Source organism: Lytechinus variegatus, chromosome 11 (genome assembly GCF_018143015.1).
Source record: "Lytechinus variegatus isolate NC3 chromosome 11, Lvar_3.0, whole genome shotgun sequence".
Lineage (NCBI taxonomy): Eukaryota > Metazoa > Echinodermata > Echinoidea > Temnopleuroida > Toxopneustidae > Lytechinus > Lytechinus variegatus.
Window position 1 is genome coordinate 24,397,426 of NC_054750.1, and position 14,949 is coordinate 24,412,374.

Here is a 14,949-nt window from a genome sequence, read left to right on the forward strand (position 1 = left end):
TACGTGACAGATAGACATATCGTGTGAGTAAAAAAAATCCTGACACCTCCCAAATCCCCAGTTTAAGGAAAAAATATGTCATGACCACTTAATTGTTAAATATGGCCGGAAAGCGTGTGTTCCCCAAATAATTTGATACCATATTTATGTGGTATATTTATTTGGTAATTTCATTAAAAAGGAATTTGCATATGTAGATTATGGCATCATTGACATCTGGATTCATTAATTGCAGTCATGCCTTACTTTGGCGCAAATCAAAATTTACATCACTGCAAAGAATATCTACTGATTATCCAAGCGTGAAGACATACCGCATAAATATGGTACCAAATTATTTTGGAGAAGATGCTCTTTCCATCCGTATGTAAAGATTTTGCATTCACGACATGTTTTGTTCTTCAGAGATCGGGGATTCGTGAGGTGTCGATTTTTTTTACTTATACGGTATAGATATATAGATAGAGAGAGGGAGGGGTGGGGGGGGGGGGAGAGACCCGAGATGGAGGGGGGGGGAAGTGCATGGGGGTGATCAGAAAGGAAAAGAAGGGGGTAGGACGTAATGTCATAGTCGAAATGTAGAATATCCAATGGCAAGATTTATATGCCTATCGATCCAGAGTTCATATTGAACTGTATACCAAGTCTACTATGCCGGCTCTAAAATCCAAAATTATTATTATTTTTTTTTTTGAAGGACTAAACCTTCTTCAATTAGATTGAAATCAATAAATATTGCTATATACGTGAATGAAAGGAAAATAATCAATGAATCAAAATAAAAATAATAAACCCTGAATCTACCCTTACAATTGTAAGGGTGATGATATTCTCCCATTACAAATTACATGCAATCATGATGACCATTGATAATAGCATACAGTGTACCTGGTACAGGCCTACGATAAAATACACACTTAAAATGTTGGGCAACATACTGTCCACTGTGTTGTTGGGTAATGCACGTTGGTAAAATACATATACATATTTTGGACAATTGTTATCCAATTAAGCAAATTTATTGCCCAATTACTAGTTTTTATCACCCATGTTAACCAATACTTGTGTGGACAGTGTGCTGTCCAGGGTTGGTAAACAGTTGGGCATCTTTTGCCTAACTATTTTAAGAGTGTACATCGCCGCATCACTGCAGTGTAAAAACGGTGTTTAACATTATACATGCTGTTTACGATATATGAACCTTACAGTAGTTGTTTAAACAGTTTAATACAACCATGCTTAATTTATTGAGAATTAAATATTAAATAATAAACTTAGTTGTGTAAGATCCTAGACACTTATTTAAATTGTTTAAACAACTACCGTAAAGTTCATGTAATAAAAAGCATTGTACAAAAGTTTTTATCATCGTTTTTAATATGATAAGAGCCTACACTTTATATAAATATATCGATGTTATATCAGACCTCCAGTTGACATAATAGGATGAAATTTAGTAGTCTCTTCTTAAACTATCGCCGACAAATGATGGGTTGTGGAAAGTTGCATGGCCATTCTGTAAAAAGTGATGAAATACAATCATAAAGGTTTTTAGTCCAGTCATGACTGTGATCTGAAGAGGAAGAACAATAACCCAAAATAGAATTTTTGACAGATTCGACAGCTATATGGGTTGTAAAGGACCTTCCATCCCGAAATGATTAGATATAAAGATACAAGAATCTGCAACATTTTCTTCAAAGCGGCTAGGTCATTTAACCAAAATTAGAAGGGTGATTTAATCATTATCATTGCCAATATCATTCACAGTAGTGTTTCTGTCTGTTTTGTTATAATCATTATCATCACCATAGTTATTAGTTTCAACTTCATTATCACAATTATTATTTTTTCATTATCATTATCATTGTAAATTCTAATTGTGTTTTCTAGAGTTTTTTTTAATCACATTGACGCTTAAATTTAAATTGCATAATATTGCAATGCAATTTTAGGGCAATCATGAACTGCATTAAAATAAATATAACCGAAAGAATCACTAAAGAAATTATATATAACTAATTTTTCCATTCCAAAGCACAACCAAAAAGTCTTTGTCGAAAATTGGAGAATCAAAACACCAGATTAGTCCTTGATTCTGGACAAACGACAAACTTTAAAATTTTCGTGTTGCTGAAACCTAGGACGAAACATCTGTTCCGGTTTATCACTTTCGACAAAGACCTCCCAGCTCTTCTTTATCATTTGACTAACATTTTCAATACATTAACTGTGTTCTTAAATCCTTTCCAGTTGTAGTTGCGAAAACTTCCTCTTATATCCCATCCAAGAACCCACTTACTTGTGCAGGATGTTGACCATTACACGCCCTTAGTCTCGGCAGTCTGATCAGGGAAAGAGGTGACGATCGCTTCGGACTTGGGGATTTCTTTGGCAGGTGGTTTGGGTCATCTTGAGGGCGCTCTTCAAAACATGCGAGAACTGCAAATACCTGACAGGCAAGAGTGCAATATGGATCATAATCCAATTAAGAAATACACTATAAAGCACCTAGATGAAAAAAAATTTATTAATACAATATATATAAGTATTTACATATGAAAACAAAAGTACAACAGTTGGGGCCTGTTAGATCAAACAGATTTTGAGAAGAGATATTATCTAACATTAAGTATTTTTTAGGGATATTTTGTTACTATCCTCATAAAAGATAACATAGTATCACCAAAAACTGTTCAATATGTCACCGATATGAAGAAACCATAGGTAATAAATTTCTTGCAAAATCAATTCTCTTCCTTCGAATATTTCATATTAAAAAAAAATCGTTGTATGTAAAAAAAATGTAAAAAGAAAATAAGTGATGTAAAAAGAAAAAAGTGATCGTGTAAAATGAATGAATGTAAAAAGAAAAAAAAAGAAAAAAAGAAAACAGACGGATAGGTGTTATTATTCCATAAATATGAAATGGTCCTAATTACTTCAAAAGACATACTCAATATCGTAATGTCACCCCGACTCCAGACGAACAAAATCTAATATAGCATTTCCAATGAAAATCCATCTGTCGGTTTGAAGTAGATTTTGTTGGTGTCCCAACTGGAGTAGTATGGTCGAATTTCTATGTTGCTTACCAGATAGAGCGCCACCGCCATGCCCAACAGGAAACCAACGGCCACATCACTCCAGTGATGCCGGTACCTTGATGCCCTGGTGACACCCCAGAGAAACCCTCCGGACAGGAGACCTAGGCTAGCCAGTGGGATTGGCAGTCTGGTACAGGGAATACTGACTTGACTTGTCATGTAGGCCTGCATTACAACAGGTAATAACATAAAAATGTCAACAGCTGCATCTGGAACAACAATAACAACATCAACTTACTAAGCCAGTGGGATCATTTGAAATCTAAGGAAAAACAATAACATACGTGCACGTCTATGATTTTTAATGAATAACATAGGATTTGCATAGCGCACGTATCCACATTGCTAGGTGCTCAAGGCGCTCCTATATTACCCCGGCTAAGCTAGTCTACCGATTCTGGTGCGCACAGCTTTTGAGGAATAACTTCCTGCCGGTACCCATTTACCTCACCAAGATCGAGTGCAGCACAGTGTGGATGAATTTCTTGCTAAAGGAAAACACGCCATGGCTAGGATTCGAACTCACGACTCTCTGTTTGAAAGGCGAGAGTCAGAACCACTAGATCACGGCGCGCCCACATTTCGGTTAAAGACTACTTTCCATATTTTCTTAAAAAGAATGGAGGGTAAAACATCAGTGACAAACCATCATTTTTTCCCCTATAATCTTCTATGTAAAATAAGGTAATAATAATAGATAAAAATAGATATTTGTCATATAATTGGTTATTACAATTGTTCATTTATTGTTAACGATGGCGATTGTAATAAAAAAAACCTAATCAGATAAGTATTGATACGAATAAATCCCTCTGAGAGAGGCAAACATAAAACACTAAAGTTGTTCAAATAAATGTATTTTGTCATTATATCAAATGTAAATATGCATTTTCTGTAAAATATGGTTAAATATGCATTGCCTTTCATCTTGCTTCATTTTCAATGGAGGCGGCGTTCTCTTTTTAATAAGATCGCTAGAACATGGACCTTTTCCTACCGTAGTGAATACTGCAGCATAAGAGCCCAGAGACGCATGGAGAGATGGGAATGACAACCTGAGGAGAAAAACAGATGAGACGACGAATAACTTAATAACATCATAACGAGGACTGTTATCAAGGACTATATCCCTGCAGGTACAATTATCTTATGTTGGGGTATAGGGCTGACGAGTACTTTGTTTGCTGATGGATGGCCCGTCTTTCTTTTTTTAGTTTCATACTTCAAAGCAAGTATCGTACAAGCGATATCGAATTGATTATCATTTCCTCATCATCCCATAAGCTACGATATCAGTATACCTCTAATAATAATGCACATTTGCAAAGAATTGAAATTACAATTAAGGGGGAAAATAATTCTCTTTACTTTACTTTCTTCTTTATTTTAATGTGCATGGTGTGTCATTTATTCAGCAACACCAATAATACTAAAAACACACATTAGATTTTAAGAAAAGAGATACGAGATCTACTTCTCATTAAAAACACACATGAATATGACTTGAGGCGCCATGCATGACATGGCGCCTCAAGCAGTAGCGTACCTATGATTTTCCACAGGGGGGGGGGGGCAAAATCGTCCGCAAAAATTGACAAAAAAGGTATTCAACCACAAATAAAGGACTTCGTGCTTGAAACAAATTGACAAGCAAAAAAAAAGTTCCTCAACAGGATCTAAGGGACATTTCACAGCAGATAAAAAATAACAAGCAAAAAAAGGTCTTCAACCTCTTAGGTCCCTTGCATGGGTTGTGACTCGTCAGGGGGGAGGGGCAGTATGCCCCCTGCCCTCCGCCCGTAGGTACGCTAGTGGCCTAAAGTCATATTCAGCATCATCGACAAGACACAAAAACACAATTAAGAGTAACTATTAGATCTATAGAGCTTGATAGAGTACACTCGAACAGAGATGTCATTTCTATACCAAAGTTATAGCATTTATGTTCCCCAAAGAAGAAGAAGAATGAGGAGATCAGAAGAAGAATGAGAGGAAGAAGCAGAAGTTAGTAGAAGAAGATTATGAACACCTTCCCAACACACACCCTCACACACATACAGTACAACCCTCGTTACCGAGCTTGGTTCAAGAGATCATCATTCCGTTTTGTACACTCATAATCAGTGATGAACCTTCGACAGTCCAGTGCTGTATAGTTTGGTCTACAGATTGTCAAGAAGTACGGTGTTTGTATTCCAGTGACCCTTTGAGCTGCATCAGTAACGATCCATGTGGCGAAGGCCCCACAGGCGAAGACACCTAGAACATGTAGAATGATTCAGGGAGTTGGCCATTGAAAGGGGGCATAGAATACATTGAACTCTTTATTACAACCATGTTCCATCAAACAGTGCTTATGTTTTTTAAAGATATCCCATCTCTCTGCATTGTGTAAAAGACGCTGCAAACATCATCAAGCAATCTCTCTGATCTAAAGCATTATGGTTGTGTGTATGAACAATTAAAGTAACAGTTCAGTTCAGATCAGTTTGTACTTTCATTTTCAACAAAACACAATAAGAAATCAGATGACTAAATCTTTGGTCAAATTTAACCATTGAAATACGATGCCATCAGTATAATCTGATTTGTAGCAGGAAACAAGTTAATGAGGTGTTTTCAGTCCTTACCCGTAAATCTGAACATTCTTCTGATGACGGGGTAGAGCTTTAGCGAGCAACTCTTGACAACCTTCCTTCTACCAACTTTCATCTCCGGTGGAGTCTTCTTACACGAACAGAGGGCCAGCATACACTCACCGTAGAGGATCTGAGATTTTCATTGAAAGAGGTAACATGCATGGTGAAGAATGATGTCAAGGTTACCTGCTTCAGAATGTGAAGAACAAGCCTTACATCGCTAGCATAAAATATGACAAAGATGCTCTCCAGATTAGTGAAAACATCCACCCTTCATCGTGTGAAATGTAGGAAAGCGAACACTTTTGGGAACTCTAAAAGTGGGTAAATATTCGTATTCCCATTCCCTCTTTATTAATCATTTCACTATTTAAAGAGGAGCAGATTTCGCGTATTCTTTTTTAAGAATCAAATGTCCAATGGAAACAGTGTGGCTTGGTCTCTATGAGATAGCCCCAAGCTTTGGAAACAAATCTGCCAAATCTCCGCATCATTAATAGATTATGATCACATAGACTATCCACCAATCTACAAGATTCCACTAGAATGTAGGACCAATCATTTTAGTTTTCCATCAAAATAAAAATCTTGGATACCATCATCAATCAAAATGACTGTGTTGTGCGCCACACTGGAAACCCGAGACTAGACTGTCCAACGTCAAGGGCAAGGATTTAGCATCAAGGACACATAGTGTCCTCGCGCTCGGACTTCACGCCAAGGTCGACGTGGAGGAACAGTAAATAATGAGCTCACCATAATGGGCGGAGCAGCAAAACAGGTTACATACAGTACTTCCTCGGTGAAGACATCATCTTCCAAGTAGGGCATCATCAGGCTCCGATCGTGGCACCAGAAACCACGATGGAACGGACCAGGAAGGTTCTCTGTGAAGAGTAGGACGAACCAGAGGACGACCACGCCAGCCATGCAGAGGTAGTCGACGGCGAGGAAACAAGGGATGAGCATCGGGTTCCGGGTCACCATCCGTGGCTCGTCGTCCACTTCGTAAGGGTCCATGGTGTCGATGGGGGTAGCTGACTGCTCTTAGGTGAGATGTGTCTTTATTCACTGTAAATGAGGGTCAAGTCATGGTAATTGGTGTAGAGAAGGCATAATAATATTGATGTTATCGGGCTTTGCAAAAACTCTGGTGTTGATTTAACACCAGCCCGGAATCTATCATGCCCACACCAGAGAAGTGTTAAACGACACCAGGTTAGTTTTGGTCTTACACCAGATAGGTGTTTATACAACACCAATTAGTATTAAAACAGCTTCGGTTTGATTCCAAACTGGGGGCCGTTTCATAAAGCTGTTCGTAAGTTAAGAGCGACTTTAAGAACGACTGGTGATCCTTTCTTACGCGCTAAACCATCGCCAATGAATATACCATTTGCCACAAGAAAGGATCACCAGTCGTTCTTAAAGTCGCTCTTAACTTACGAACAGCTTTATGAAACACCCACCAGGTGTTGTTTCAATAATTCTCTGGTGTGGAATAGATTTCGCGATGGTGCTAAATCAACACCGGAGTTTTTGCAGTGTAAATATGCCAGCAGATAGTACCAACCTATGATATTCACAATTTTATAGGGACCGTTTCTTTAACACGTTTGATATAATATAGTTTGCATCTATTCTCACTTTACATCGTGAAGACACATCGAGAAAATGGAGTGAATATGAGTGAGGTAGACATATGTATGAATACTCATGTAAAATAAAAATAGAAAATATAAAAATGATTTCCATCGAACTTGCCGAATGCAAAATGAATTAAAGCAATTTTATATAAAATCTAAACCTATACTTCTCTCGAAAAAAATCAATATGCACACCCTTAATCTGAACTCAAGGAATGTGAATATTTAATGCCTTACATACTTACTTAATACCTTTAATGTCCTTTCTTTCTATATATTTTTTTCCATTCAGGATAAAACATTTCTGTCAACATGGTCAAGAAACCAGTTTTGCTCTCATGTGAGATTCTGTATTGACGCTCATGACCAAGACTTTTGCGTGATGTATATACATATTGACTTTCAGTGATGTGGATATATGTATGTCAGTGATTTGCACTTAATTTTGCTCAGATCAGAATCAGATGCAGGAGTAACCATGATAACAGGTGCTTGCAATATTTTTCTGTTTGACAAATCACTGACAGAAAGCTTTAAAAAAGCTAAAAGGAAATTAGCATAAGACGATACAGGCAATACCGACGTCATAACACTTCAATAGCACACGCGACTCGATCCCCGTTGTCATAGAGACTTGCTATTATCGACGGTTGGGGGTAATTTTAAAGAACTATTGTTATTTTGTAGTACTGCTTGAAGGGCTTGGACATCTTGGCAATATGTCTTTGCAAGTATACGAGTAATGTATCGGCTGCATAGCGTTTGTAAGAACGATTTAGTACTAAGAATAATTATATACTGTGCATCGGGTACGTGTAAAATTAGTATATTCCACAATTAGGATGCACCTTATGCCTGTGTGTTATCACAATGAGTTGGAAAACATGTAAATCCTGATTTCATCATTTTTTTCGAATGAATAAATTTTTCTTCCATAATAAAGATGATGAAAAAAAAACCCCAAAGCAAATAAGGTTTGCGTTTAAGAATAGGGAGTTACTGGAATTACCATTTTATATATTTTCATATGTAGGCTAACGGTTATAGACTGTATAGTATTATATTAATCCCCGACTGTTTAGAATACACATTAGAAACAAAATGACTGACGAATGTAGATCTATAAGCCCGTCCAACCCCCTTCTTTTCTCCTGCTCCATTATTTCTCTTACCATACATGCCAACTGCTACTAGCTTACATTTTTTAAAACCTTCCTTTGTGTGGTGGTGGTAGGGGCGGAGGGAAGGGGGTGGGGGTGCTGACTAATTTCTCCGAAGTTCTCCCAATACCGTTTATTTGGGGAAATCATATAACATTTATTAAAAATTATAACTTCAACTAAATGATGATTTCGTTGAATATCCGTTCCATTTTAACTAGCCAAAATAATTGAAAAATAAATTTATTTTTTCAAAGATGTCAATGTTTGAACTCGATTGCTTTGCTTGCTCACAAAATAAAGACGATATAGCACTGTATAAAACCCAAGCCCTTTCATTGTTTGACTTGGTTATGCCACTGCCCGCCATTGCCCACTGTATAAAATAGATCCATTCTGTTCATTTACATCTAGGTGATTTCTCCTTGATGAACATGGATAGGCCCATATTATATTTCCCCAGTGGACGCGAATTCCTTCTTTACTTCCTCGTTTTATAACGATCAATCTCTCGAACGACCGGGGAAAACACCTCGTTAAAAACACCCGCGCTTAATGAGAGTAATTCGACAAGTTGGCAATTTTTAATATGCCCCATTGCAACCACGATAAAGCCCTAAGGATTGAATAATCAGGATAATTACTCGTTCAAAATACGCTGACTGATTGCTAGGCACTATAAGATTAATATCAACCGGTAAATTGCCAATTCGTCTATTGCCAACTCGTCCACTCATCACATTGTCTATAGTCTAATGCCATTCCGTCCATCAACATGTCGTCTAACAACCATTTGGTCTAATAACCATTTGGTCCAATAGTCACTTTGTCTAATCACCAGTTCGTCTATTACCATTCCGTCTCATAACCAGTTGGTCCAATACTTATTTTCTTTTCATCCATTTCGCCCAATTAACGCTAAGGGAAATCAAACCAAACGGTATATGGACTAAATGGCTATTGGACCAACTGGTTATTAGACGAAATCATGAGTGGACAAAATGGCAATTAGACCATGTGGATAGTGGATGAATTGATGGTAGTGTTACGATACTGCAACAAATAACAATGAAAATTTAGTTTTAAGTTTGATTTTCCCTTTTTTATTACAGGAAATAGATCATGTACTTAAACAAAATAAAACAAAGCAATGATCTTACATCTATCTCTTGAAGTGCCAGATGTACAATTCAAAGTTAAATCCAAGTTGGCTGGCAAAAATTCATTAAATTGAAGTTCACAATGATGGCAATGATGAAATTGTTGTTGAAGCACGATGAATAACAAGAGTCACTGTAACGAGTTGAAATGTCCATGTTGATGATGACTAACAGTCAATTTTATCTATCCATGTGTTGAAAAGCTTCATTAAAACAGGTTGATGATCTCGATGAGAACTGAGAATTTCCTCTCTCAAAATAACTGCAAACAGTTCATTGATGGCGTGCAAATAATTCCACAGAAGATAAATGTTGTGTTCCAGGTGGAAATAAACTACTCTCTTGACATAAAGTCTGGTGTGAAACTCTGGGTTCGGATCTGATATGATGTGTTGATGTCCTTGAAGAAACTGCCAGCTTATATATAAATCATTCACTATTCTGGAGGCTTCTAGTATTGTCTAAAAAAAACATTCTGCCAATTTCTAAAGCAGTCCAATTTTAGAAGACTCTTGAATGACCTCAGTGAAATTAACAATGTAAACAAAATAGCTAATCCTATTGCCCTTTTCACTGCCATAGGAATCTCTTTTGTGTTGCAGTCTCTATTCAGAAATAACAAAATTCCTTAGCCTGATAAAGAACATGCCTAACAAAGCTTTAGAGAGACAGTCTGGAATATTCTTAATCATTATATGTCATGAATATCCTTAAAGAGAAAATTACTAAAAAAAATGAATGCAATTGCCCTTACGATTCTTATATATAACAGTAGACCAAATGATAGTAGACGTGAGGGTACTTAGACGAATTGGCATCAGACAAATTGGAAATAAACCTATATATTAACCGACCTTTCTTGTTTAACAACGCAGTTGAATAATGTTGCAGCAAACAATATTGAATGCTTTGACGTGCGATATTATTTTCCAATGTGCGTCAAATTAATTGCGAAGGAATGTGTTTGTTCGGGCAGCTATATCGTTGCAATTATCTTGATTAATTTCGTACAGCTCATTGCTATCACCCGTTCTGGAAAATCAATTTCTGATATTTTGAGAGATGGTGACATTTAGTAACATTTGGGGCAAACATTGGAATAGAAGGCAATGCTTTGTAATAATAAATCGTAGGTTATTTGATATGTAGGAACTCTCAATCATACTGCTAAACCCATGGGCACTAGAATGATCGTTAACAATTATTCCCACTTATATATATTGCTGACAAGAACAAGGAAAACATGCAATGCTTTAATTTAAGAAAAAAATAGGGAGACCAAGACGGGGGGGGGGGGCGGATAAAGAGTGCAAGAGAATAATGGAGAGAGAGGCGGGGGGGGGGGGTAGGAATAGTGAGGGGGAGACTATATCGATCTTTTATCAATAAACAACTTAATTGATACAAGCAGAGATACACAGAATAATCAAATAAGACTTTAATCAACATTAATTAAAACGAGCGAAAATTCAATTATGGGATAGATGATGAAGATGAAGTAAAGGCAGCCTCTTATTGACCGAGTGGTTACGACTATAAAATTATTAACTTGACCGTATATTAATTTATTGATATCAATATATGGTCAAGTTGGTCTTCACCGTACAGCCATGCGCCTGACAAACAATTTTCATAATGAAAATGAAATTCGATTTGCTGTTGACCCGTTGGCCTTAAAATACTTGTCACACACAGTCCAGCTGCAGGCGTACAGAATTTTAATTGACGAAGTATTTTTTTTTTCACATAGGCTTAAGCCTTTATCAAAATGGTCATTCTGGAATGACCAAAAAAAAAAGATGGTTATTCATTAAACATCAAGTGTGTTGTTTTTCCATCACGTGTTTCCGTGATAAATAAGCTTACGCACCTTCATAACAGGCACATTAGGTTCTTCTGAATATACCGTAAAAACTCTGTTTAAAATTGTATACAACTAAGGGCGTAGGCCGGGGAAGGGGGTGCACCTTTCCGCCCAGGCCGAGGAGCTCCGACACCTGCAAGCAAAACGAAAATTGTACCCTTTCTTCTGCTATCAACAGCTGATTTTCTAAACATTAGTTCCACCTTCCAAAGATGTGCACCCCATACCACTTTAGTTCCACCTCCTCAGGATTTGCACCTTCCCTTGCTCAAACCAGCCCAAGTCCTTGACAATGTTGTTTAGTATATGAACTTAACTGGTGTATAACAGTTGAAAAAATAAACCATGCATAATTCATAGAAGATAAAAATTAAGCTTAAAATTTTGCTGTTTTTAAAAAACTTGTTTGAATAATTGAACAACTGCGGTGAAGTTCATTATGAATTTTAGTAACCAAGAAGCCTAACATTATCTTAGTTTGATTACACAGAAAAAAAAATTACAAGACACTTTTCTCCCCTATATTACTAATTTTTACCTTAATACATGTAGATATAGTTAAAACTACACTTGTTGCTATTTATAACCAATGTTATAAATTATACAGCCTAAAATGTGTCGGTGATTTTCCACGTTTTTTTTTAAATGCGTTACTTCAGTTTGTTCATCCTTCATCGAAACCAAACCTTAAACAAATTGCTGAACATCACCATAAAGGAAATCGCAACCAACAGTTTATTCTTACAAATGGAATCACACATGAACACTTTAACATTCAAACCAGGGGGGCGTTTCATGAAAGGACTTGTCGGACGTTTTAACCGACAAGTCCCATTTTATCCGACAGTTACCATAGTAACAGTACCTCTCAGCCAATCAACATCAGAGAAAGATGTCAAATCTGACAACGGATGAAAATGTTGATGAAACACTCCCCAGGACATCTGCTTATGATGCAGTCATATTTCACCTATGACGGCGATTCGAAAACATCAGTTTTTATAATTTTGTACCAGCTTCCTGTATGTGGTTTGTATAAAATTCCTAAAATGGCTGTTCTCGATTGACCGTGGGGGATATGTGACTGCAGCATAACCCTTGTCTTCACTTGGACATCAGCGGTTAACTACCACCCCCCCCCTGAAAAGAAGAAGAAGGAGAAAGAAGAAGAAGGAGAAGAAGGAGAAGATGAAGAAGAATGGAGGAGAAGAAGAAGAAGAAGAAGGAGAAGAAGAAGATGAAGAAGAAGGAGGAGAAGAAGAAGAAGATGAAGAAGAAAATGAAGAAGAAGAGGAAGAATAAGAAGATGATGAAGAAGAAGAAGGATGAGGAGGAGAAGAAGATGAAGAAGAAGAAGAAGAAGAAGAAGATGAAGAAGAAGAAAATCACACTGTGGATACCTCTACAGTGTGAGAATTTAGTGTGTCTAAACAGTGGAATATTTGAAGTTGTGATTGACACTGTTTAAAATACTCCAATCTAACAGTTTAAAGATAATTTCACACCGTGGACACCTCTGTAAAGTGTGAGTGTTCACAATGAGTTTACAAAGCAGACTCTGTGAATACGGGATCCACACTATTAAAATACTAAAATCCAACAGTGTGAAGACAACTTCTCTCTGTGAATACATGTGGGACGCACTATGGGTCTTGGTGTTCTTTTCAACAAGGATTTTTGACACTCTCGACCCATGGCGAGATAAAAAATTATTGTAATTTAATTGCAAGCCTTGTGTGAAAGAAAAAAAGGCCTTTAATTTCAAGGAGGGGGGGGGGGGGTAAACCTCTGCTTTAATGGGATTTTTACATTACAAATTTTAATTGTGCCTCTCACGGGTCGGCTTTGCCCCCCCACGATCCGCTAGTGGCACAATGTGACTGATCGGAAACCTCCCCAGGGAGTAGATAACGCTGATACGTGTAATGTTTGCTGGAAATACTGATTACGTTATCGGAAGGCAAAACAATTTATGAATAGCTATCATGAATTGTATCTTAAGCGCCATATAACAAGGGGACTATCAAATTGTATGTGATATCTACGGTAGATGGTAACATAGCGCGAAATAAAGAAAAGAATAACAATTAGGTATCGAAATAAATTTGTGACTTTGCCGCTAAGCTACGTATTATAAATATAAATCACATTGAAACTTACCACACGCAATTGATGATTAGCTATTCAGGGCCAAATAATTTCAGCTATGTAGTGGAATGGAACATCATTCCGCCGAAATGGATTTCCCCTTGACTGCCGGGCAGGTAAGGCAAACGACAATGTTCGGTGCTGCAATCCGGAATCGTCTGCTGTGCCAATACAAAATGCAAACACATATATCCCTTCTTCTTAATATAGCTCGCCTTTTGAACTCCGCTGCAATATCGAGAATGGCGTTGGGTGCGCATGTTGTTTGTATATTGCGACATGCATTTTGTGCATTTTGCTTTCATTGCAGTATCGCGATCGCAAACAGGCTATCGTTGACTGCAGTACTGTCCAGTTGGCCAAACAAACACGTCCAAGTGCTTTGATTTTTTTTTTCATTTTTAATCAGGCGTGTCACATCATTTCAACAATGAATTCATTAATTTTTCGTTATTGTAATTCACAATGATGACACTGATGATAATGAGTAATTGATAATGATAGTTGTACAATTATTATCGTTTTAATTATCATTATCATTTATGTAATTAGCATTATCATCAATCTCATGCAGTGATGTGATTTTTTTAGAATTATAATTACTTCTTTTGATATCAATTAAGAGGGTTATGTGGTGTAGTAGTTAGATAATTGAACCCATAATCATGAGGTTGTGAGTTCGAATCCCTGCTCTGCCTTGTCTCCACATGGAGAAAAGGAACCGAGGGTAGTTTATGTCGTCAATAAGATCAGCCACGATACTTGATAAACTCGGACGTAAAATGTTTCCTATGTACTTGGTTATTTACCAACTTGGCGTTGTACAAGCACAAAGCTGCGCTGCCGAGTTCCTACGGGAGTAACCATAACAGAAACGGAAATGCTATTATTAAGAAAAAGTGGTACTAGTAATAGAGGTAATAGTGATAGAATTGATAGAACTGTATAGTCGTAGACTAGTAGAAGGAGAAATATAATTGTAGTAGTATAAGTTAAACAGTAGTAGTAGTATTCGTCGTCGTACTGTTATAGAAGTGGAAGTGGTAGACGTAATAGCACTTATAGTAGCAATTCCGATAATACATTGAATATAATTGATTAACGTTTATTCGTAAACAGATGAAATGCACACATAAAAGGCCTACATGGATACTGTATATTTAATTATTTATTATACTTATTCGTGATGTTTTTTCATGAGAGATGGCGCACTGTATTACAGACA

General features: G+C 37.0%; 1 protein-coding gene across 1 annotated transcript; it reads right to left on the reverse strand.

Moving 5' to 3' along the window:
- Positions 1-513: 513 nt before the first annotated feature.
- On the reverse strand, positions 514-14,059 carry LOC121423442 (phospholipid phosphatase-related protein type 1-like). The gene is made up of 8 exons (XM_041618780.1): positions 13,737-14,059; positions 6,503-6,817; positions 5,738-5,876; positions 5,183-5,366; positions 4,105-4,162; positions 3,096-3,272; positions 2,303-2,452; positions 514-1,516 (listed from the first exon to the last, which is right to left on the reverse strand). The coding sequence occupies exons 2-8, from the start codon at positions 6,764-6,766 to the stop codon at positions 1,454-1,456; spliced, it is 1,035 nt and encodes a 344-aa protein (XP_041474714.1). The 5' UTR covers positions 6,767-6,817; positions 13,737-14,059; the 3' UTR covers positions 514-1,453.
- Between the last annotated feature and the right edge of the window lie 890 nt (positions 14,060-14,949).